Genomic DNA, 26,111 nt, shown 5'->3' with positions numbered 1-26,111 from the left:
ACTTGGGGATATGGGGGAGGGGGGATATGGGGGAGGGGGGGATATGGGGGAGGGGAGATATGGGGGATATGGGGGAGGGGGGATATGGGGGAGGGGGGATATGGGGGGATATGGGGGAGGGGGGATATGGGAGAGGGGGGATATGGGGAGGGGGGATATGGGGGAGGGGGGATATGGGGGAGGGGGGGATATGGGGGAGGGGGATATGGATATTGGGCAGGGGGAGGCTCACCCTGCCTGCTCTGACGAGGTCGTTCACCTTCTTGTGGCACTGGGTGCCTGTCCGTGGTGCCAGGGCCACAGCGGTGACGGCCTCTGCCACTTCCCTCCACAGACGCCGGCTGTGGCGTGGGGCAACTCTGCGGCCGTGCCCGGGATACAGGGCGTCCCTCCTCTGCTCCACCGCGTCCAGGAGCGCCTCCACATCGCGTGACTCGAACCTCGGGGCTGAGCGACGGCCAGCCATCCAGTCGGGTGTTGCGGTCAGGTGTTCCGGTCGGGTGGGGGGGGAGCAGCGCGGCCTTATGAGCCGTCACGCTGTGCAGCGCGTATGACGCTGCACGGCGTGAACCACTGCGCAAGCGCGGATCCCGTTACGTCGCTGCTAGCCCATTTCGGGCCGGAGACTATCGACCCATTTTTCCGACGTGACGCAAGTCGGATTTGCGCCGTTTTTTGCGCCGATCGGCGGACTTTCCGCCGATAACGGAGAATTTCGCCCCATATGTGCAAGATAATAAATCCAAAACGAAATTCAGAAGAAACTCCTTTACCCACAGAGTAGGTAGAGTGTTGTTGTGATGAATGTATACATTTCCGATATATGGTATTATATGTATTTGGTGCAGTAAGGGTTAAAAGTCTAGGTTAGCATGACTGTTGCAGTCATGTTTTTAAAAAAATCCTGGTTTAAAAGACAACTAGGCTTTTTGGAGACGGGTGCAATTAAAGCATCTTAAAAGTTGGGCTGATAGAATTTTGTTTGACTCACCCCACAACCCAAAAGAGGGATCCCTGGGGAATAGATAATTAGAGACATTGTGTTTAGTTTTAGAAGATGATGTAGTTAATGGGAGGAGCCAAAGGCTGAAGCAGTCAAGTGTCAAGTTTTCAGTTTGAGTTCAGTTAAATAATTGACCTTGGACAGACCAGAAGTTTTTCTCAAAATACTAGTTAAAGATTTTCCTGTGAACAGGACAGGAGCAATTTCAAAGGTTGGCAGGTTAAACAGTAGTTTGAGACGGGTAAGAATATGTAAGATGGGCCCTGAATGATATCTCTTCCTCCAGCTGTTTATCCAAGACATCTTTACTGAGCAAGTATTCCTGGGTCTGCTAACTGTATATAAAAGTGGATTTTGATCTTAGATGGGTTTTGCTTGAGGGGAAAGAAAGATAGCATTCAAAGAACAAAGAACAAAGAACAAAGAAATGTACAGCACAGGAACAGGCCCTTCGGCCCTCCAAGCCCGTGCCGACCATACTGCCCGACTAAACTACAATCTTCTACACTTCCTGGGTCCGTATCCTTCTATTCCCATCCTATTCATATATTTGTCAAGATGCCCCTTAAATGTCCCTATCGTCCCTGCCTCCACTACCTCCTCCGGTAGTGAGTTCCAGGCACCCACTACCCTCTGCGTAAAAAACTTGCCTCGTACATCTACTCTAAACTTTGCCCCTCTCACCTTAAACCTATGCCCCCTAGTAATTGACCCCTCTACCCTGGGGAAAAGCCTCTGACTATCCACTCTGTCTATGCCCCTCATAATTTTGTATACCTCTATCAGGTCGCCCCTCAACCTCCTTCGTTCCAGTGAGAACAAACCGAGTTTATTCAATCGCTCCTCATAGCTTATGCCCTCCATACCAGGCAACATTCTGGTAAATCTCTTCTGCACCCTCTCTAAAGCCTCCACATCCTTCTGGTAGTGTGGCGGTAGTAATTCAGGAATTATTGTTTCATTGTATTGTTAAACATTGTTCAATGGATAATTGTAATCTAGCTTTTTCTATGGGTTTATAGTTATTTTAATCCTGTGTTACTAATAAAGTTTATTTTAATATACCATACCCCTATTTGTGCGTGGAATCACTCCTGGAGCAAAGTACCTTTCTTCACAGTCTGACAAATTAAATAAAATTTGGGTTTTCTGTCCATTATCCGAGCCACTGTTGGGGTCTGGTCTGGGATCTTAATAGTGTGGAATTTGCACATGGAGAGATTGAAGTGAATCACATGAATATGTTCAAAGGGAAACTAAGACCATGAGGGACAGGTAGTGCAGTGGTTAGCACTGCTACCTCACGCCGCCGAGGACCCGGGTTCGATCCTGGCCCCGGGTCACCGTTCGTGTGGAGTTTGCACATTCTCTCCATGTTTGCGTGGATCTCGCCCCCACAACCCAAAAAGATGTGCAGGATGGGTGGATTAGCCACGCTAAATTGCCCCTTATTTGGAAAAAAATAATTGGGTACTCCAAATTTACAAAACAAAAAGACCGTGAGGGACCAAGCAGTATATGAGTGACAGGGTTAGTTGAACTAGGGGCGGAAGAAACAATGGCATAGTGCACCTATTTTGTAATGGCCTGTTCCTGTGTGATAAATTCCATCATATACTGGACACTACAGCAACCCCCTCCAGCCCCATCAACAGGGTGATCAACCAGCTTGAATTTCCTGAGAATATCCCAGAATTTGGCTTTCCATCCCGTGTCCTGGGTCAGGACCTCCTGGAATGTATTTTATTGGGGATTTCTTGCATCTTTCTGTATCCTTTGCATCTGTGCATGCATTGTGACTCAGTAAATAATTGATGGGCAGCACGGTAGCACAGTAATAATAATAATATAATAATCGCTTATTGTCACAAGTAGGCTTCAGCGAAGTTACTGTGAAAAGCCCCTAGTCGCACATTCCGGCGCCTGTTCGGGGAAGCCGGAACGGAAATTGAACCCACGCTGCTGCCTTGTTACATAGAACATAGAACGATACAGCGCAGTAGAGGCCCTTCGGCCCACGATGTTGCACCGAAACAAAAGCCATCTAACCTACACTATGCCATTATCATCCATATGTTTATCCAATAAACTTTTAAATGCCCTCAATGTTGGCGAGTTCACTACTGTAGCAGGTAGGGCATTCCACGGCCTCACTACTCTTTGCGTAAAGAACCTACCTCTGATCTCTGTCCTATATCTATTACCCCTCAGTTTAAAGTTATGTCCCCTCGTGCCAGCCATTTCCATCCGCGGGAGAGGGCTCTCACTGTCCACCCTATCCAACCCCCTGATCATTTTGTATGCCTCTATTAAGTCTCCTCTTAACCTTCTTATCTCCAACGAAAACAACCTCAAGTCCATCAGCCTTTCCTCATAAGATTTTCCCTCCATACCAGGCAACATCCTGGTAAATCTCCTCTGCACCCGCTCCAAAGCCTCCACGTCCTTCCTATAATGCGGTGACCAGAACTGTACGCAATACTCCAAATGCGGCCGGACCAGAGTTCTGTACAGCTGCAACATGACCTTCTGACTCCGGAACTCAATCCCTCTACCAATAAAGGCCAACACTCCATAGTCCTTCTTCACAACCCTATCAACCTGGGTGGCAACTTTCAGGGATCTATGTACATGGACACCTAGATCCCTCTGCTCATCCACACTTTCAAGAACTTTACCATTAGCCAAATATTCTGCATTCCTGTTATTCCTTCCAAAGTGAATCACCTCACACTTCTCTACATTAAACTCCATTTGCCACCTTTCAGCCCAGCTCTGCAGCTTATCTATATCCCTCTGTAACCTGCTACATCCTTCCACACTATCGACAACACCACCGACTTTAGTATCGTCTGCAAATTTACTCACCCACCCTTCTGCGCCTTCCTCTAGGTCATTGATAAAAATGACAAACAGCAACGGCCCCAGAACAGATCCTTGTGGTACTCCACTTGTGACTGTACTCCATTCTGAACATTTCCCATCAACCACCACCCTCTGTCTTCTTTCAGCTAGCCAATTTCTGATCCACATCTCTAAATCACCCTCAATCCCCAGCCTCCTTATTTTCTGCAATAGCCTACCGTGGGGAACCTTATCAAACGCTTTGCTGAAATCCATATACACCACATCAACTGCTCTACCCTCATCTACCTGTTCAGTCACCTTCTCAAAGAACTCAATAAGGTTTGTGAGGCATGACCTACCCTTCACAAAGCCATGCTGACTATCCCTGATCATATTATTCCTATCTAGATGATTATAAATCTTGTCTCTTATAATCCCCTCCAAGACTTTACCCACTACAGACGTGAGGCTCACCGGTCTATAGTTGCCGGGGTTGTCTCTGCTCCCCTTTTTGAACAAAGGGACCACATTTGCTGTCCTCCAGTCCTCTGGCACTATTCCTGTAGCCAATGATGAGCTAAAAATCAAAGCCAAAGGTCCAGCAATCTCTTCCCTGGCCTCCCAGAGAATCCTAGGATAAATCCCATCAGGTCCCGGGGACTTATCTATTTTCAGCCTGTCCAGAATTGCCAACACTTCTTCCCTACGTACCTCAATGCCATCTATTCTATTAGCCTGGGGCTTAGCGTTCTCCTCCACAACATTATCTTTTTCCTGAGTGAATACTGACGAAAAATATTCATTTAGTATCTCGCCTATCTCTTCAGACTCCACACACAATTTCCCATCCCTGTCCTTGACTGGTCCTACTCTTTCCCTAGTCATTCGCTTATTCCTGACATACCTATAGAAAGCTTTTGGGTTTTCCTTGATCCTTCCTGCCAAATACTTCTCATGTCCCCTCCTTGCTCGTCTTAGCTCTCTCTTTAGATCCTTCCTCGCTACCTTGTAACTATCCATCGCCCCAACTGAAACTTCACACCTCCTTCTTCCTCTTAACAAGAGATTCCACTTCCTTGGTAAACCACGGTTCCCTCGCTCGACGCCTTCCTCCCTGCCTGACCGGTACATCCTTATCAAGAACACGCAGTAGCTGATCCTTGAACAAGCCCCACTTATCCAGTGTGCCCAACACTTGCAGCCTACTTCTCCACCTTATCCCCCCCAAGTCACGTCTAATGGCATCATAATTGTCCTTCCCCCAGCTATAACTCTTGCCCTGCGGTGTATACTTATCCTTTTCCATCATTAACGTAAACGTCACCGAATTGTGGTCACTGTCCCCAAAGTGCTCTCCTACCTCCAAATCCAACACCTCGCCTGGTTCATTACCCAAAACCAAATCCAACGTGGCCTCGCCTCTTGTTGGCCTGTCAACATATTGTTTCAGGAAACCCTCCTGCACACACTGTACAAAAAACGACCCATCTATTGTACTCGACCTATATCTTTTACAGTCAATATTTGGAAAGTTAAAGTCTCCCATAATAACTACCCTGTTACTTTCGCTCTTATGCAGAATCATCTTCGCCATCCTTTCCTCTACATCCCTAGAACTATTAGGAGGCCTATAAAAAACTCCCAACAAGGTGACCTCTCCTTTCCTGTTTCTAACTTCAACCCATACTACCTCGGAAGAAGAGTCCCCATCTAGCATCCTCTCCGCCACCGTAATACTGCTCTTGACTAGCAGCGCCACACCTCCCCCTCTTTTGCCTCCTTCTCTGAGCTTACTAAAACACCTAAACCCCGGAACCTGCAACATCCATTCCTGTCCCTGCTCTATCCATGTCTCCGAAATGGCCACAACATCGAAGTCCCAGGTACCAACCCATGCTGCCAGTTCCCCTACCTTGTTTCGTATACTCCTGGCATTGAAGTAGACACACTTCAAACCACCTACCTGAACACTGGCCCCCTCCTGCGACGTCAAATCTGTTCTCCTGACCTCTATACTCTCATTCTCCCTTACCCTAAAACTACAATCCAGGTTCCCATGCCCCTGCTGCATTAGTTTAAACCCCCCCAAAGAGCAATAACAAATCTCCCCCCCAGGATATTTGTGCCCCTCAGGTTCAGATGTAGACCATCCTGTCTGTAGAGGTCCCACCTTCCCCAGAAAGAGCCCCAGTTATCCAGAAATCTGAATCCCTCCCGCCTGCACCATCCCTGTAGCCACTTGTTTAAATGCTCTCTCTCCCTATTCCTCATCTCACTATCACGTGGCACGGGCAACAACCCAGAGATAACAACTCTGTTTGTTCTAGTTCTGAGCTTCCATCCTAGCTCCCTGAAAGCCTGCCTGACATCCTTGTCCCCTTTCCTACCTATGTCGTTAGTGCCAATGTGGACCACGACTTGGGGCTGCTCCCCCTCCCCCCTAAGGACCCGGAAAACACGATCCGAGACATCACGTACCCTTGCACCTGGGAGGCAACATACCAAACGTGAGTCTCTCATGCTCCCACAAAATCTCCTATCTGTGCCCCTGACTATAGAGTCCCCAATTACTAATGCTCTGCTCCTCTCCCCCCTTCCCTTCTGAGCAACAGGGACAGACTCCGTGCCAGAGGCCCGTACCCCATGGCTTACCCCTGGTAAGTCGTCCCCCCCACAAGTATCCAAAGCGGTATACTTGTTTCTCAGGGGAACGGCCGCAGGGGATCCCTGCACTGACTGCTTTTTCCCAGTCCCTCTTACAGTTACCCACCTATCTCCAATCTTTGGTGTAACTAATTGCCTGAAGCTGGCAATAGTCAGCATGGGATAGTCAGCATGGCTTTGTGAAGGGTAGGTCATGCCTCACAAACCTTATTGAGTTCTTTGAGAAGGTGACTGAACAGGTAGACGAGGGTAGAGCAGTTGATGTGGTGTATATGGATTTCAGCAAAGCGTTTGATAAGGTTCCCCACGGTAGGCTATTGCAAAAAATACGGAGGCTGGGGATTGAGGGTGATTTAGAGATGTGGATCAGAAATTGGCTAGCTGAAAGAAGACAGAGGGTGGTGGTTGATGGGAAATGTTCAGAATGGAGTACAGTCACAAGTAGAGTACCACAAGGATCTGTTCTGGGGCCGTTGCTGTTTGTCATTTTTATCAATGACCTAGAGGAAGGCGCAGAAGGGTGGGTGAGTAAATTTGCAGACGATACTAAAGTCGGTGGTGTTGTCGATAGTGTGGAAGGATGTAGCAGGTTACAGAGGGATATAGATAAGCTGCAGAGCTGGGCTGAGAGGTGGCAAATGGAGTTTAATGTAGAGAAGTGTGAGGTGATTCACTTTGGAAGGAATAACAGGAATGCGGAATATTTGGCTAATGGTAAAGTTCTTGAAAGTGTGGATGAGCAGAGGGATCTAGGTGTCCATGTACATAGATCCCTGAAAGTTGCCACCCAGGTTGATAGGGTTGTGAAGAAGGCCTATGGAGTGTTGGCCTTTATTGGTAGAGGGATTGAGTTCCGGAGTCAGGAGGTCATGCTGCAGCTGTACAGAACTCTGGTCCGGCCGCATTTGGAGTATTGCGTACAGTTCTGGTCACCGCATTATAGGAAGGACGTGGAGGCTTTGGAGCGGGTGCAGAGGAGATTTACCAGGATGTTGCCTGGTATGGAGGGAAAATCTTATGAGGAAAGGCTGATGGACTTGAGGTTGTTTTCTTTGGAGAGAAGAAGGTTAAGAGGAGACTTAATAGAGGCATACAAAATGATCAGGCGGTTGGATAGGGTGGACAGTGAGAGCCTTCTCCCGCGGATGGATATGGCTGGCACGAGGGGACATAACTTTAAACTGAGGGGTAATAGATATAGGACAGAGGTCAGAGGTAGGTTCTTTACGCAAAGAGTAGTGAGGCCGTGGAATGCCCTACCTGCTACAGTAGTGAACTCGCCAACATTGAGGGCATTTAAAAGTTTATTGGATAAACATATGGATGATAATGGCATAGTGTAGGTTAGATGGCTTTTGTTTCGGTGCAACATCGTGGGCCGAAGGGCCTGTACTGCGCTGTATTGTTCTATGTTCTAACTTCATTTGAAGCCTACTTGTGACAATAAGCGATTTTCATTTTTTCATTCACTTATTGCTTGCTGCTGGGTTATTTCAAAACTGACTCAGTCTCTCTCTCCTAGGCTAAGGCATTCACATACTATTCGATCCAAACCAATAAAAGGTCATCCCTTTAAAAGTTGCCATTGACACCACTCATTTTGTAATGATGTCCTAAATTGAAGCAGAAAATTACTTTTTGATGACCTCATGGATCTGTGGTCTCTGAATTGTAACATTATGAAGAGGATGTAAAGTTTCAAACAGGGAGATTAAGCATTGGAGAGTAGAGTGTATACTCATAGATTCATAGAATTTACAGTGCAGAAGGCCATTCGGCCCATCAAGTCTGTACGGCTCTTGGGAAGAGCACCCTTCCCTACCACACACCTCCATCCTATCCCCATAACCCAGTTACCCCACCCAACACTAAGGGCAATTTTGGACACTGTGGGCAATTTATCATGGCCAATCCGCCTAACCTGCACATCTTTGGACTGTGGGAGGAAACCGGAGCACCCGGAGGAAACTGCTGCTGGGTTAATGCAGCCTGGGACAGAGGTGGCTGCAGCAGCAGTTCCTGCTCTCCCGGTGGAGGGGTGTTTGGGCCCAAAAGGATGGATGGAGCCTGGGGTCAGGTTGGGCTGTGGGATCAGGGTGGGGACGAGGATCACTATTTCTGTCTCCGGGTGCTCCGGTTTCCACCCAGAGTGCAAAGATGTACAAATTAGGCGGATTGTGTCCAAGGATGTGGAAACTTAGCTGGGGAAGTGTGCCTGGGCAGAGTGGTCTTTCAGAAGGTCAGTGCAGACTCGATGGGCCAAATACCGCCTCCTGCACTGTTGGGATTCTATCTTATTCCGTACTCGACTCCATTGGCGGCTCTTTGAAAATGACTCTCAGCTACATCCGGGAACCTGTTTCCATGACAGCACTACACGGACGCCGGAAGCTGGGGGTGGAGCAAACGTCACGTCCGCCCACCGGACCGTATATATATCTCAGCGGCCTGCGCGCGGCCTTCTCTTCCGGTTCTTGTGCCGAGCGACCGGCAGACAGGTGAGGGCTATCCGCCGCCATCCGTCTCAATCTGCCGCCATCCGCCTCCCCTCCCGCGCCGGCAGCACCGCTGCGCCCCGCTCGCACTCTGCCGCTCCCTATTTGGGGATGGATGGGACGCCGCACGCTTGGATGGCCGGTTGTCGGCTCCAGGCCCCGGATCCACACTGAGCTGGGTGTTGGGGGCTCTGAGTGGGGGTAGGATGCTGTAGCAGACTCCAGGATTGATGATCTGAGGAGATACAGATCTGTAAATTGAAGGCAGTGAGTGTAAAGTGGGGAATTTTGCTTAGAGTAAATGACACAATTTTCGAAGATACCGAACAGAAGGAGCAGGGAAGAGTTATTAAAAAATGACTGGGTCCTTAATGATTAAAGAAATAGAGTAAAGACATTGCTACAACTCCCAACGATTCCTGTCCATAGTCTCTGCCCTGCTCAGTGCTCTGCTCTCTCTGTCCCTGCTGCATCCTCTGCAAAGTTGTATCATTCCCATCGCTACTTCACTTTTTGCCACTTTGCTGCCTTAAATTTAATGAGTGTCTACCCATCTGTCATCCTAAGACTTTGGAATTATGCCCTGTGTATTCAACTCCAGGTCAGTAATTTAACAAAAAGAGCACCCTGACTCCTGGGGAACACAATTGTGTTTGTCACTCCAGCATGAGCCAGCAGTTTGCTGATTCACCCATGTTCTTGTCTATTGAATACCCTTTTTTTCCTGGTTTTAAACTCTGTCCTACGATAGTTCATTACACACAGTCGAATAGGAAAGATGGCACTTTGTTTCGGTAATGCTGTGCCATCAGCACATGCTGATTGTTGTCAGTTTGATGATGTACTCTCGTCACCTGCCACTCAATCTGGTGACTTTTGTGCTCTTTCAGACTTGGGTAGAGGAAGAACCCATTCTAATTGCCCTTCACCTTGGTAACTAGTGACCGGGAGACACATCTGTTACATGTTTGAAAAAGTTTGCATCATTGAGCTGTTATTGACCTACAGGCGGGGGGGGTGGACACGGTGATCAGCACTGCTGCCTCACAGTGCTAGGGACCCAGGTTTGATTCCGGCCTTGGGTGATGAGTGTGCACCTTCTCTGCGTGGGTTTCCTCCCACGGGTTGGTCATGTGAACATGTCCCTTAGTGCCGAAAGATGTGCAGGTTAAATGGGATTCCAGGCACAGGGGAGTGGGCCTGGATGCAGTGCTCTTTCAGGGACGGGGGTTTGGTTGCAGACCCGATGGGCCGAATGGCCTCGTTCTTCATTTTTGGGATTCTACCCAGACAAAATAATTTGCTGTTTCTCCACAGGTTTCAACTGGAACACCTGGAGTTGCTGCAGCCAACAGCTAGTTGGTGGCTGGTCTATATTGGGGGAAATTGCTGCGTGTTCCCGGGTGTCAGAGCCAGCCAGTGCAGAGTAGAGCTGTCCGTGTGCAAGTCGCCAAGGGGCAATGTATGGATGAGGGATCAGATTCTCGACCCCAGAGGGTGTGGATCCTCCATTATTGAATACATTTAAGGCTGGGTTTGTCACGAAATGGTGAGCGAGCAGAGTTTAGCCATGATCGTGTAGCATAGCGGAGCAGCCTTCACAGGCTGTATGGTCTGCTCCTGTCTCACATAAACAAGGGATATCAGGAGAATGAGAAGTGATAAAAGACAAGTTTCGCTTTTGTAAAAGGGTTCATAGAATGATGAATGTGTACAAATCAGATGGAGCATTGTGTGTGGATTTAACAAGTTAACAGCACGATTGGGAAACAACTACTGAGGAGACACCCAAGGATGGGAGTGTTTTCATCAGAATGGGGAGGTGTCAGATTTAGAGGCAATTTCAATGATAACCCTTATGGATAGTGTTTCCTTGTTCAGCTCTTCTGGGTGGGAGTCAGTAATTGTGCAAATGGGGAGACCCAACAGTTTAAAATGGTGAAGATCATTTCATTGCACATTTGGGCAGCATGGTAGCATAGTGGTTAGCACAATTGCTTCACAGCTCCAGGGTCCCAGGTTCGATTCACAGCTTGGGTCACTGTCTGTGCGGAGTCTGCACGTTCTCCCCGTGTGTGCGTGGGTTTCCTCCGGGTGCCCCGGTTTCCTCCCACAGTCCAAAGATGTGCAGGTTAGGTGGATTGGCCATGCTCAATTGCCCTTAGTGTTGGGTGGGGTTATGGGGATAGGGTGGAGGTGTGCGATTGGGTAGGGTGCTCTTTCCAAGAGCTGGTGCAGAGTCGATGGGCCAAATGGCCTGCACTGAAAATTCTATGAAAAATAAATTCACAAGTGTTTGTTGATGCAGAGAATGTTTATTACTGAGTGCTGAGGCAGGGACTGGTGCATCTTAGAAAGGACAAGGATGCAAGGGCCGATTTGATGAGGCAAATGGATTATTTGCTGTGAGCTGGAGTATGCTGTGAGCTGAAGAGTATCAGCACTGGGTGATCATTGACTTATGGCTGTGGTTTCGCCCAGTCACACAACCAGGTGGTATTTTCAGACTGGTTTCTTGGTGGGTCACAGGAGCGCTGTCCTGGAATTGTATCTTGCTATCAGGAGAGTGGGCGGTCACATGAGCTGCTACAGTAGACCACTGGATAGTTAGTATGGAGCTGTCAATTGCTATTGCTCAGCTGAATGTTTTCTCTAATAGGTACCATGGCTGCCCTAAGACCACTCATCAAGCCCAACATTGTGAAGAAACGCAGAAAGAAGTTCATCCGTCACCAGTCGGATCGCTATGTGAAGATTGCGGTAAGATATTGGATTCTCTCACTCAACATACTGTATTGGTATTCAATGAGGGTGTGATCAGCCACATATCCTCAATAGCAGTTTAGATGTTTGCTTTGAGCTGTTTTACAGTGTTTAGTTGAATATGGGAGAGGTGAACTCCTGGTCAGGAGTGGGGAGGGAGATTAAGTCAATGCTGAAGGACTGTCCAAGACTTTGGATGGTTTTGGACTGGAGCAACGTAAATGAATTTGGAGAACTTTATTTTCTATTAAAATCTGTTCCTGTCTTTAACAGCGTAACTGGCGTAAACCCAGAGGGATTGACAATCGAGTGCGCAGGAGGTTTAAGGGTCAGATTCTGATGCCGAACATTGGTTATGGCAGCAATAAGAAGACCAAACACATGCTGCCCTCTGGATTCAAGAAGTTCCTGGTCCACAATGTCAAGGAGCTGGAAGTCCTAATGATGAGCAACAAGTAAGCGTTCCTCCTGTAACTGAGCTGGTGTTTGGGACTGATTGCCGCTGGATTTCTCATTGGAGTCTGCAGGGTTAGTTATATCGGGAGTCCGTGTAGATAAGTGAGAAACTCAATATTCCTGGGCTTTCCTAGGTTATGGCTGAGACACGTTACTGGGCCAGAGTAGAAAAGCTCAAGATTGCAACCCGTGGGGCTTGATGTTTTCTCCCAAGAGGTGTGTTTTACTCCAGGTTATTTAAAAGTTGTTGAGTGCTCCCTTTCCCTGTAATGCTACAGATGTCTATCTGAGAATCTGTGTAATTCTCTATTAAAAGGTCCAATTGAAACTTTTGCCACCCATTCAGGCCGTGTAATTTCAGAACTTAAACCAAAAGACGGGGGACTTGGTCATCCCGTGTTAGACATCTGAATCAAAACTGGAAAAACAGTTATTCATGTCATTCTGTGTGGCAGTTCGCTGTTCACTTGCTGCGACTGCCGCAGTTTCTACATTCCGCTACAAAATTACTTCAATAGCTGGACATCAGAGTGGGTGGCTGGAAAAGAGGCAATAAAATTGCAATGTCTGTCTTTTGTTCTTTAACACTGAGAGCAGGATAGATCGCTGAGACAGAAGAGGGATGATCAATGAGGAAATACACCTCGAGTGACGTGGGGTAAAACAGTCTGAATGTGAATGAACTTGCCCCTATGCTGACCGCAACATGTTTCTACCGTTGGAGAATGGTCAAACCAAGTCTTGTGCTTCCAAAGTGCTGCAGATTGGGACCGTCCAGCTCCCAAATCAGACCTCTATTTTCCGGAAGAATTTCAAGGTGGTTAATTTCTGATTTCATCGTCATAGAGGTCTAGAGGACAAAAAAGACTAATCTCTTCTGCACCAGTCTAAAACAACCACCTAATTATTCTAATCCCATTTTCCAACACTTGGCCTTGTGCACTTGTGATGGCAAGTCGTATATCTAAATACTACTTGAATGATGTGAGGGTCTCTACCTCTATTACTCTTTCAGCCAGTGATCTCCAGACTCCCACCGCCCTCTGGGTGAAAAAGTTTTTCCTCACATCCCCTCTAAACTCCTGCCCCTTACTGTATTCTGTGCCCCCTGGCCATTGATCGCTGGAGCGTAGGAGGATTAGGGATGATCTTATAGAGGTCTATAAAATAATAGGGGCATAGATAAGGTAGATAGTCGATATCTTTTCCCAAAGGTAGAGGAGTCTAGAACTAGAGAACATAGGTTTAAGGGGAGAGATATGAAAGAGACCAGAGGGGAAATTTCTTCACACAGAGGGTGGTGAGCACCTGGAACGAGCTGCCAGAGGCAGTGGTCGAGGTGGGTACAATTTTGTCCTTTAAAAAGCAGTTAGACAGTTAAATGGGCAGGGTGGGTATAGACATAGAATTTACAGTGCAGAAGGAGGCCATTCGACCCATCGAGTCTGCACCGGTCCTTGGAAAGAGCACCCCACATAAGCCCACATCTCCGCCCCATACCCGTAACCCAGCAATCCCACCCAACCCCTTTGGACACTCAGGGCAATTTACCATGGCCAATCCACCTAACCACATCTTTGGACTCGGAGGAAACCGGAGCTCCCGGAGGAAACCCACACAGACACTGGGAGAACGTGCAGACTCCGCACAGGCAGTGACTCAAGCCGGGATTTGATTCTGGTACCCTGGAGCTGTGAAGCGACGGTGCTAACCACTGCTACCATGCCATATAGTGGGATATGGGCCAAATGTGGGCAAGTGGGACTAGCTTAGTGATAGAAACTGGGCGGCATGGACAGGCTGGGCCGAAGGGCATGTTTCCATACTATAAAGATGTATGACTCCCTCCACCAAGGGGAAAAGTTATAAATCTCAATCATGTGTCCTCGTCGTCCCCCCTCAATTTCCTCTGTTCCAACGAAAACAATCCAAGTTTACCTAATCTCTTCATAATTAATGCTCTCTAGCCCAGGGGAAATCTCTGCACCCTTTCCAGGGCGATCACATTCCTCCTGTAATGTGTATTCCAGAACTGTAAACAATACTAGCTGTGGCCTAACCAACGTTTTCTACAATTCCAGCATATCCTCCCTGCCAATTGTGGGGAAACTTTAAATTCATAATGAAGATAATATATAAGAGTACAGGAAATAACTGGATGCTGCAGTGGATGTTTTGTCAAAGGCAGCTTGTTTTTGATCTTGTTGCAGAGCTATCAGTTGCAGCAAGCATGATGGGGTGTGGTTAAAACTGATCTGGTTCAGTATGTGTCCAGTGGAAGAAAAGCCACAGTCCTTCCCCAGCTGAGGCTGAAACGTGAATCCAGTCCCACACCAACATGGCTGAATCCAAATTGCCCTTGAAAGTAGTCGCACCTTTATCAAACTGGCGAAGAAGGATTGTGGCAACTGAATAATAGGCAACCAAGGTTGGCCTTGTTCAGCAATAAACCTCCAGTTTTGTAGAGGCATTTTACCTGTCTCATTTACCTTCCAATTTCTGGAAGTCTCCCAAAAACTTGTTCCGTTATTTTCAAGAATTGAACATGTTGTGACGGTGGAGCTGGGTCGCTGGTTCGTAGATTGACATGGGTTTGTTGTTCAGATTGGGAAAATGGTTTCTCGGAGCAATCTCATAGAATTTGCAGTGCAGAAGGAGGCCATTCGGCCCATTGAGTCTGCACCGGCCCTTGGAAAGAGCACCCTACTTAAGCCCACCCCATCCCCATAACCCCACCTAACCTGGACACTTGAGGGCAATTTATCATGGCCACTCCACCTAACCTGCACATCTCTGGACTGGGGGAGGAAACCGGAGCACCCGAAGGAAACCCATGCAGACGTGGGAGGAACGTGCAGACTCTACACAAGCAGTGACCCAAGCCAGGAATCTAACCTGTGACCCTGGAGCTGTGAAGCAACTGCTAGCCGCCATGCTGCCCTAATCTGTGCATTGTCCACATCATAGCTGTTTTATGATTCGGCATGGGGAAGAAAGTTTTGAAATGTGACAGCGTGCACTGGCCAGCTAGAAACTAAAAGCAGTGGCGAAGATTTGAGGGGAACATGTTTTGGTTGAACACACCAGAGGCTGGCGGCTGATATGTGAAAAGACGAGGCAAGGGGAGATAGTGAAGAAATATCCAAATACATCACTGCTTGCAAGTCAGTGCGGATAGAATATTGTAGCATTCAACACCCTGTTATAGGAATGATATCAGTGCCAAGTGTACTCGGGAGGAGTGAAAAGACTAAATGTACAGGGACAAAGCTATGACAACTGCGGTTTGAAGATTTTCAAAGTGGGCTGCCAAATATTTGCTCTGATTCGGTCAGTGAGATGGGATCAACCATTTCAAATGAGTCGGAAGGTCTTGCAGTGTTGTAAAAACCTGCAATCTCTCACTACCACTAATTTGCATTCTTCACGAGGGCTAATGTGGAGAGCTAGACAGCGGGATTAGTTTGGGGATTGATACAGGGGCTATGGGAGGGAGAGTCATAGAGGTTTACAGCATGGAAACAGGCCGTTCGGCCCAACCTGTCCATGCCGCCCAGTTTTTACCACTAAGCTAGTCCCAATTGCTCACATTTGGCCCATTTCCCCCTCTATCCAGCTTTCCCATATAACTGTCTAAATGCTTTTTAAAAGACAAAATTGTACCCTCCTCGACCACTGCCTCTGACGGATCTTTCTAGACAATCACCACCCTCTGAAAACAATTGCCGCTCTGGGCCCTTTTGTATCTCTACCCTCTCACCTTAAACTTATGCCCTCGTGCTGTGGATTTGCTGCTCCTGTCACTGGTGTAAAGCACTCTGATCCAGTTTGAGTTCTCTGCCCTGCCAAAGACCATCTCCTCAAAGATGTGCTTCAGCAAATTTGCGACATCACCAGTGCCAGTATTCCTCAAGCTCTGAACCCTCCGGTTCCAGCAACTGGAGGCTCTTCAATTTACAAGGGTTATCCAGAACAAAGTTAAATTTCAGTTTGACAAAATCACTTTCCATTACTAAATGCCTACTCACCAGTGAATTCTCATTGTCACCATGTTTCTGTCTGTAGTGATTCCCCCAGCTCTGCTCAAGCTTGATTCAAGAGGGTAGAGGGATTGAGTTCCAGAGTCAGGTCATGTTGCAGCTGTACAAAACTGGTACGGCCGCATTTGGAGTATTGCGTGCAGTTCTGGTCACCGCATTATCGGAAGGACGTGGAGGCTTTGGAGCGGGTGCAGAGGAGATTTACCAGGATGTTGCCTGGTATGGAGGGAAAGTCTTATGAGGAAAGGCTGATGGACTTGAGGTTGTTTTCATTGGAGAGAAGAGGTTGTTTTCGTTGGAGAGAAGAAGGTTAAGAGGAGACTTAATAGAGGCATACAAAATGATCAGGGGGTTAGATAGGGTGGACAGTGAGAGCCTTCTCCCGCGGATGGAAGTGGCTGGCACGAGGGGACATAGCTTTAAACTGAGGGGTAATAGATATAGGTCAGAGGTAGGTTCTTTACGCAAAGAGTAGTGAGGCCGTGGAATGCCCTACCTGCTACAGTGGTGAACTCGCCAACATTGAGGGCATTTAAAAGTTTATTGGATAAACATATGGATGATAATGGCATAGTGTAGGTTAGATGGCTTTTGTTTCGGTGCAACATCGTGGGCCGAAGGGCCTGTACTGCGCTGTATTGTTCTATGTTCTAAGAGAAACATCTGAGAAAGGTGGCATCCTGGAGCTTCTTCCTGAACTTGGGATTCAGTGGATAATGTGAGACCGACAGTTAATAATGAGCCAACTTGCCACTGACTGCAAAATTTGAGGCACTCCCGGTGAAGGGCTGTTCTTTCATTGCCGATAGTCACCAGCTGCTACTTAGACAATGAGTAAACTGACTGCTGTAGATGGATTCTTTAACTAGTCCAGATTTGGTACAATTGTAACCAGTTTCTTCTTTTTCTAGGACTTACTGTGCAGAGATTGCTCACAATGTCTCCTCCAAAAACCGCAAGACCATTGTAGAGAGAGCAGCCCAGCTTGCAATCAGGATCACCAATCCCAATGCCAGATTACGCAGTGAAGAGAATGAATAAAGTGGCCTAAAAGCAACATTTCTTCAATAAAATCTCCAGATACAGAACCTTCTGCACTGTTTCTTAGTGGGATGTTTGTGTGTACGGTGGGGGGGGGGGGGGGGGGGGCTTGGTCGGCGTACGGGGGGAGGTGGGAGGTTTGGTTGGCGTACGGGGGTGGGGGGGGGCTTGGTCAGCGTACGGAGGAAGGCTTGGCTGGCGTACGGGGGGGGGGGGGAGGCTTGGTCGGCGTACCGGGGGGGGGGGCTGGTCTGTTACCCCAACTATATTCCAGCAAAGGGTGATATTCAACAACTACAGAAACATTCAATACCATGTATAGCCATGGCTTGTGTGAACTCCATGGAAGATAAGTCATGCCCCTCAGTTGAGTGATGTTATTGACAGAATATCGTTGACCAAAGTTTGGATATTATTCCTTTATACTCTTTCATTTTGTACTTATTCTGACAATGATTCTTTGACAAGGTCCCTCATGGTAGACTAGTACAAAAGGTGAAGTCACACGGGATCAGGGGTGAGCTGGCAAGGTGGATACAGAACTGGCTAGGTCATAGAAGGCAGAGAGTAGCAATGGAAGGATGCTTTTCTAATTGGAGGGCTGTGACCAGTGGTGTTCCACAGGGATCAGTGCTGGGACCTTTGCTCTTTGTAGTATATATAAATGATTTGGAGGAAAATGTAGCTGGTCTGATTAGTAAGTTTGCAGACGACACAAAGGTTGGTGGAATTGCGGATAGCGATGAGGACTGTCGGAGGATACAGCAGGATTTAGATTGTTTGGTGACTTGGGCGGAGAGATGGCAGATGGAGTTTAATCCGGACAAATGTGAGGTAATGCATTTTGGAAGGTCTAATGAAGGTAGGGAATATACAGTGAATGGTAGAACCCTCAAGAGTATTGAAAGAGAGATCTAGGAGTACAGGTCCACAGGTCATTGAAAGGGGCAACACAGGTGGAGAAGGTAGTCAAGAAGGCATACGGCATGCTTGCCTTCATTGGCCGGGGCATTGAGTCTAAGAATTGGCAAGTCATGTTGCAGCTGTATAGAACCTTAGGCCACACTTGGAGTATAGTGTTCAATTCTGGTCGCCACACTACCAGAAGAATGTGGAGGCTTTAGAGAGGGTGCAGAAGAGATTTACCAGAATGTTGCCTGGTATGGAGGGCATTAGCGATGAGGAGCGGTTGAATAAACTCGGTTTGTTCTCACTGGAACGAAGGAGGTTGAGGGGAGACCTGATAGAGGTATACAAAATTGAGGGGCATAGACAGAGTGGATAGTCAGAGGCTTTTCCCCAGGGTAGAGGGGTCAATTACTATGGGGCATAGGTTTAAAGTGAGAGGGGCAAGGTTTAGAGTAGATGTATGAGGCAAGTTTTTTACGCAGAGGGTAGTGGGTGCCTGGAACTCGCTACCGGAGGAGGTGGTGGAAGCAGGGACGATAGTGACATTTAAGGGGCATCTTGACAAATACATGAATAGGATGGGAATAGAGGGATACGGACCCAGGAAGTGTAGAAGATTGTAGTTTAGTCGGGCAGCATGGTCGGCACGGGCTTGGAGGGCCGAAGGACCTGTTCCTGTGCTGTACATTTTTGTTCTTTGATGGTCTAGTAACTGAGCACTACAGGACAGATTGTTACGAAATGCAGGAACTCGTGTATAATTTTGATGAACAATATTCTTCAGTTTTTTTTAGTCAAGAAATACGCTTGGCAGGTGTTGCCATATTAGGGCTCAGAGAAATGACTCATTTTTTTTTAAAAAATGTTTTATTGAAGCATTTGTAATTTTCACAATTTAACATATTGACATTTCTAAAACCGCGCTGGTCGATGAACAAAATGCCCCCTAAAATAACAACACACAATAAACCACGTACCCCACATCTCCCACCCTATCCCCAATTACCCCGTATACTAAATTCCCTGCCCTTATTTAACATTACCATGCCTCCTATTTTCCTCCCCACCCCCCTTTTTCCCCCCCTTACTGCTGACGTTCAGTTTTTGTTAAAGAAATCAAACGGCTGCCAACTCCGGGCGAATCCCTGTATTGATCCTTTCAGAGCGAACTTGATTTTCTCCAGACTGAGAAACTACCATATCGCTGACCCACACTTTGTCTGTTAGCTTTGACAAAGAGTCATCGAAACGTTAGCTCTTTTCTCTCCCTACAGATGCTGCCAGACTTGCTGAGATTTTCCAGCATTTTCTCTTTCGTCGCTGACCCACAGTCCTGATTTCGGGGCTTCCGAGTCCCTCCATCTCAGCAAGATCCGTCTCCGGGCCGCCAGGGAGGAGAAGGCCAGAATATCTCCCCTTTGTCCCTGGATCATGGCCATGGCAAACAGTAATGGGGCGAGCGGGCATCCCTGCCTTGTCACCCGACAAAGACTAAAGTATTCTGACCGAACTCGGTTAGTTCTTACATTTGCCACCGGGGCTTGGTACGGTAGCCACAAATCCCTGCCCTAACCCAAACCTGCCTAAAATATCCCATTGATACTTCCACTCCACTCGGTCGAAAGCCTTCTCCGTGTCCATGGCAACTACCACCTCAGCCTCGTGCCCCTCCGCTGGCATCATAATTACATTAAGAAGCCATCTAATATTGGATGTCGGGTGACTGCCTTTACAAATCCCGTCTGATCCTCTCCAATTATCTCCAGGACACAATCCTCTATTTGAGTGGCCAGGATCTTTGCCAATAATTTGGCATCTACATTCAAGAGGGAGATTGGCCTGTACGATCCACAGCTCTCCGAATCCTCGTCCCGCTTCAGGATGACTGTGAGCAGAGTCGGAGGGCGGAGTTCCAGTTGGTCCACAGGGCAGCTATATTCTGTAGGGTAAGAGGGGATGGAGGCTAGGGCAGTTGCATGCTCCTCCAGTAGGATGTGGGTGGTGAGGGATACCAGTGTCACAGCTGACTACACCTACGAGAAGTGCACGCAACTCCTCCGAGACCGTGTTAGCTGGATGAACTTCGGATGATCCGGGAGGCAGAGGGGGTAATAGGTAACCACATCCAAGGTACAGGACGAGTAGCTGGGTTACAGTCGGGAAAGAAAATGAATGGGCAGACAGTGCAGGGATCCCTCCTGGTCGTTCCCCTTCAAAACAAGTATACCGTTTTGGATGCTGTTGGGGGGGGGATGACCTACGGGGGAAGGCCCTAGCGGCGAGGTCTCTCACAGTGAGTCTGGCTCTGGGGCTCAGAAGGGAAGGGAAAGAATAGAAAAGCAATAGTGATTGGAGACTCAATGGTTAGGGGAATAGATAGGAGATTCTGTGGTCGCGAGCGAGACTCCCGGAAGGTATGTTGCCTCCTGGGTGCCATGGCCAGGGATGTCTCGGATCGTGTCTTCAGGATCCTTAAGGGGGAGGGGGAGCAGCCAGAAGTCGTGGTGCACATTGGTACCAACGACGTAGGTAGGAAAAGGGGTGTGGATGTAATAAACGAGTTTAGGGAGTTGGGCTGGAAGTCAAAAGCCAGGACAGACAGAGTTGTCATCTCTGGTTTGTTGCTGGTGCCATGTGATAGCGAGGCGAGGAATAGGGAGAGAGTGCAGTTGAACATGTGGCTGCAGGAATGGTGTAGGAGGGAGCGCTTCAGGTATTTGGATAATTGGAGCGCATTCTGGGGAAGGTGGGACCTGTACAAGCAGGACGGGTTGCATCCGAACCAGAGGGGCACCAATATCCTGGGAGGGCGGTTTTTCGGGGGGTGGGGGGGTGGGGTTTAAACTAATTTGGCAGGGAAATGGGAACCGGATTTGTCGTCCAGCAACTAAGGTAGCCGATGTTCAGGACGTCAAAGCATGTAGTGAGGCAGTGGGGAAGGTAACTGACAAAGGAGAGTACTTGCAGGCACGGAGACGGGTTGAAGTGTGTATACTTCAACGCAAGAAGCATCAGGAATAAGGTGGATGAACTTAAGGCATGGATCAGTACTTGGGACTACGATGTGGTGGCCATCATGGAAACTTGGATAGAAGAAGGGCAGAAATGGTTGTTGGAGGTTCCTGGTTATAGATTAGGGAGGGTGGTAAAAGAGGTGATGGGGTTGCATTGTTAATTAGAGATATAACAGCTGCAGAAAGGCATTTTGAGGAGGATCTGCCTACTGAGGTAGTATGGGTTGAAGTCAGAAATAGGAAAGGAGCAGTAACCTTGTTGGGAGTTTTCTATAGGCCCCCCAATAGCAGCAGAGATGTGGAGGAACAGATTGGGAAACAGAACATAGAACAATACAGCGCAGTACAGGCCCTTCGGCCCACGATGTTGCACCGAAACAAAAGCCATCTAACCTACACTATGCCATTATCATCCATATGTTTATCCAATAAACCTTTAAATGCCCTCAATGTTGGCGAGTTCACTACTGTAGCAGGTAGGGCATTCCACGGCCTCACTACTCTTTGCATAAAGAACCTACCTCTGACCTCTGTCCTATATCTATTACCCCTCAGTTTAAAGTTATGTCCCCTCGTGCCAGCCATTTCCATCCGCGGGAGAAGGCTCTCACTGTCCACCCTACCCAACCCCCTGATCATTTTGTATGCCTCTACTAAGTCTCCTCTTAACCTTCTTCTCTCCAACGAAAACAACCTCAAGTCCATCAGCCTTTCCTCATAAGATTTTCCCTCCATACCAGGCAACATCCTGGTAAATCTCCTCTGCACCCGCTCCAAAGCCTCCACGTCCTTCCTATAATGCGGTGACCAGAACTGTACGCAATACTCCAAATGCGGCCGTACCAGAGTTCTGTACAGCTGCAACATGACCTCCCGACTCCATATTTTGGAAAGGTGCAGAAGTCACAGGGTAGTAGTCATGGGTGACTTCAACTTCCCAAATATTGAGTGGAAACTCTTTAGATCAAATAGTTTGGATGGGGTGTGTAGCCATCTGGGATGGCCACGTCCCGATTACAAAATGGACACTTGCAAAGAATGTAGGGAAAATTGGACAATGCTAAGAAACAAGCAGGTGCAAGATCTGTCTGTTGATTAGAACCTTAAACTCTCAGACAGGACAGAAACTACCAAGCAATCTACATACTAATGAGCCATCTCCGGGGACAAAAGGGAAACGTTTAGATACACAATGTTAAGCCAGAAGAAGCTAAGACAAAGCAGACCAACAGTCACCAGGACACGCCCAGCGATCAAGGAACCACCGCTCTATTGGAGGAAGATCGATTCGACTGATTGGGAAAGACCCAATTAGTTGAGGCCACGTTCAAGGCCCGCCCAAAAGCGCGCAAAGCCCTTTTTAGTATAAAAGTTATTTCCCAAGGGAGAATCTTTCTCCTTTGGCTTTGGCTCTCACCGGAGAGAGACCTGCCTAGCAGCTACAGCAGACCAAGTAAGTTCCAAGTCAACGCACGCTCCGAGATAGACGCTCCTAGTTGTTACCCTGTAAACAGCTCAACCCAGCAGCCTCAGAACCGAGCAATGGCCATTGTTTCTCTGACTGAGTGGGCACCCGAAGCTAAGTATAGGCTTTAGTAATAGTGGTAGTTTAGTTTGTAGAGTTTATGCATGAGTAGATTTGATTGTGTGTAAATAAATGAGCATTGCTTTTGAACTTACTAACTGGTGTATCGAGTCATTGATCAGTATTCGGTTCTGAACCTTGTGGCGGTCTCGAAAGATACCTGGCGACTCTTGAGCAAACATAATTAAACAGAGCCAAATTAAGAGCCAACCAAACATTAGCAACAGGTGGTGTTTGTGCAGTGTGTCCAGGAAGCTTTTCTAACACGGTATATAGATTGTCCGACCAGAGGGGAGGCCATATTGGATTTGGTACTTGGGAATGAACCAGGGCAAGTGATAGATTTGTTAGTGGGGGAGCATTTTGGAGATAGTGACCACAATTCTGTGACTTTCACTTTAGTAATGGAGAGGGATAGGTGCATGCAACAGGGCAAGGTTTACAATTGGGGGAAGGGTAAATACGATGCTGTCAGACAAGAACTGAAGTGCAGAAGTTGGGAACATAGACTGTCGGGGAAGGACACAAGTGAAATGCGGAACTTGTTCAAGGATACGTGTCCTTGATATGTATGTCCCTGTCAGGCAGGGAAGAGATGGTCGAGTGAGGGAACCATGGTTGACAAGAGAGGTTGAATGTCTTGTTAAGAGGAAGGAGACTTATGTAAGGCTGAGGAAACCTTAGGTTCAGACAGGGCTCTGGAGGGATACAAGATAGCCAGGAGGGAACTGATGAAAGGGATTAGGAGGCTAAGAGAGGGCATGAAAAATCTTTGGCGGGTAGGATCAAGGAAAACCTCAAGACCTTTTACACATATGTGACAAATATGAGAATGACTAGAGCGAGGGAAGGTCTGATCAAGGACAATAGTGGGAGATTGTGTATTGAGTCTGAAGAGATAGGAGAGGTCTTGAACGAGTACTTTTCTTCAGTATTTATGAATGAGAGGGGCCATATTGTTAGAGAGGACAGTGTGAAACAGACTGGTAAGCTCGAGGAGATACTTGTTAGGAAGGAAGATGTGTTGGGCATTTTGAAAAACTTGAGGATAGACAAGTCCCCCGGGCCTGACGGGATATATCCAAGGATTCTATGGGAAGCAAGAGATGAAATTGCAGAGCCGTTGGCAATGTTCTTTTCGTCCTCACTGTCAACAGGGGTGGTACCAGGGGATTGGAGAGTGGCGAATGTCGTGCCCCTGTTCAAAAAAGGGAATAGGGATAACAGGCCAGTTAGTCTTACTTTGGTGGTAGGCAAAGTAATGGAAAGGGTACTGAGGGATAGGATTTCTGAGCATCTGGAAAGAAGACACTGCTTGATTAGGGATAGTCAGCACGGATTTGTGAGGGGTAGGTCTTGCCTCACAAGTCTTATTGAATTCTTTGAGGAGGTGACCAAGCACATGGATGAAGGTAAAGCAGTGGATGTAGTGTACATGGATTTTAGTAAGGCATTTGATAAGGTTCCCCATGGTAGGCTTATGCAGAAAGTAAGGAGGCATGGGATAGTGGGAAATTTGGCCAGTTGGATAACGAACTGGCTAACCGATAGACGTCAGAGAGTGGTGGTGGATGGCAAATATTCAGCATGGAGCCCTGTTACCAGTGGCGAACCACAGGGATCAGTTCTGGGTCCTCTGCTGTTTGTGATTTTCATTAATGACTTGGATGAGGGAGTTGAAGGGTGGGTCAGTAAATTTGCAGACGATACGAAGATTGGTGGAGTTGTGGATAGTGAGGAGGGCTGTTGTCGGCTGCAAAGAGACATAGATAGGATGCAGAGTTGGGCTGAGAAGTGGCAGATGGAGTTTAACCCTGAAAAGTGTGAGGTTGTCCATTTTGGAAGGACACATATGAATGCGGAATACAGGGTTAACGGTAGAGTTCTTGGCAATGTGGAGGAGCAGAGAGATCTTGGGGTCTATGTTCATAGATCTTTGAAAGTTGCCACTCAAGTGGATAGAGCTGTGAAGAAGGCCTATGGTGTACTAGCGTTCATTAGCAGAGGGATTGAATTTAAGAGCCGTGAGGTGATAATGCAGTTGTACAAAACCTTGGTAAGGCCACATTTGGAGTACTGTGTGCAGTTCTGGTCGCTTCATTTTAGGAAGGATGTGGAAGCTTTGGAAAAGGTGCAAAGGAGATTTACCAGGATGTTGCCTGGAATGGAGAGTAGGTCTTACGAGGAAAGGTTGAGGGTGCTAGGCCTTTTCTCATTAGAACGGAGAAGGATGAGGGGCGACTTGATAGAGGTTTATAAGATGATCAGGGGAATAGATAGAGTAGACAGTCAGAGACGTTTTCCCTGGGTGGAACAAACCATTACAAGGGGACATAAATTGAAGGTGAATGGTGGAAGATATAGGGGGATGTCAGAGGTAGGTTCTTTACCCAGAGAGTAGTGGGGGCATGGAATGCACTGCCTGTGGAAGTAGTTGAGTCGGAAACATTAGGGACCTTCAAGTGGCTATTGGATAGGTACATGGATTATGGTAGAATGATGGGGTGTAGATTAATTTGTTCTGAATCTAGGACAAATCATCGGCACAACATTGTGGGGCGAAGGGCCTGTCCTGTGCTGTATTTTTCTGTGTTCTATGAGAGAAATTGATGCCTGTGATAACGTTGGGGGGAGTACTCCCAGCTCCTTGGAGTTGTTAAAAGCCTTAACCACGTTTGGCCCCAGTAACCCAGAGAACCTCCTATAAAATTCCACTGGGAACCTATCAGGTCCCGGGTCCATCACCCCCAGTCCATCTGTCACCTCCACAAGCCCAATCGGGCCCCCCAGGGCCTCCACCGGCTCCTCATTTACCTTCGGGAACTCTAGCCTCCCCAGGAATTGATTCATGTCCTCCTCCCCAACCGGGGGTTCCGACTCGTATAGCTGGCTATAAAATTCCCGGAACAATTCATTCACCGCCCCCGGGTCCGTCACCATCTTCCCCCTCATATCCTTTATTTTCCCTATTTCTCTCGCCGCCTCTTGTTTCCTCAGCTGATGTGCCAGCATCCTGCTAGCTTTCTCCCCATATTCATATATTGCCCCTTTTACCCTCCTCAACTGTCCGCATTACCTGTGGAAAAGAGCCCAAATTCCATTTGGAGTCTCTGACGCTTCTTCAGGAGCTCCTCATTCGGAGACTCCGCATACCTCCTGTTCACCTGTAAGATTTCTCCTACCAACCTGTCCAGCTCCGACCGCTCAGTTTTATCCCTGTGGGCTCGGACCAAAATACATTCCCCTCTAATAACCGCTTTCAGTGCCTCCCTGACCACCCCAGCTGCCGTCTCT

At 47.8% G+C, this 26,111-nt stretch overlaps 1 protein-coding gene across 1 annotated transcript; it reads left to right on the top strand.

Annotated features, from left to right (window-relative positions):
* The first annotated feature begins 8,883 nt into the window (after positions 1–8,883).
* Positions 8,884–17,356, top strand: rpl32 (ribosomal protein L32). The gene is made up of 4 exons (XM_072471992.1): positions 8,884–9,012; positions 11,669–11,769; positions 12,046–12,227; positions 17,180–17,356. Exons 2-4 carry the CDS (start codon positions 11,674–11,676, stop codon positions 17,307–17,309), a joined length of 408 nt encoding a protein of 135 aa, XP_072328093.1. The 5' UTR covers positions 8,884–9,012; positions 11,669–11,673; the 3' UTR covers positions 17,310–17,356.
* Positions 17,357–26,111: the final 8,755 nt, after the last annotated feature.

Source organism: Scyliorhinus torazame, chromosome 13 (genome assembly GCF_047496885.1).
Source record: "Scyliorhinus torazame isolate Kashiwa2021f chromosome 13, sScyTor2.1, whole genome shotgun sequence".
Taxonomy (NCBI): Eukaryota; Metazoa; Chordata; class Chondrichthyes; order Carcharhiniformes; family Scyliorhinidae; genus Scyliorhinus; species Scyliorhinus torazame.
This window is presented reverse-complemented; position numbering and strand designations above follow the sequence as displayed.

Bases quoted from the DNA above. Each gene is read 5' to 3' on its own strand.
- rpl32 (XM_072471992.1), top strand. From the start codon at position 11,674: ATGGCTGCCCTAAGACCACTCATCAAGCCCAACATTGTGAAGAAACGC. The intron at 11,770-12,045 runs GTAAGATATTGG...TGTCTTTAACAG, and splicing joins ATCGCTATGTGAAGATTGCG to CGTAACTGGCGTAAACCCAG. The intron at 12,228-17,179 runs GTAAGCGTTCCT...TTCTTTTTCTAG, and splicing joins GTCCTAATGATGAGCAACAA to GACTTACTGTGCAGAGATTG.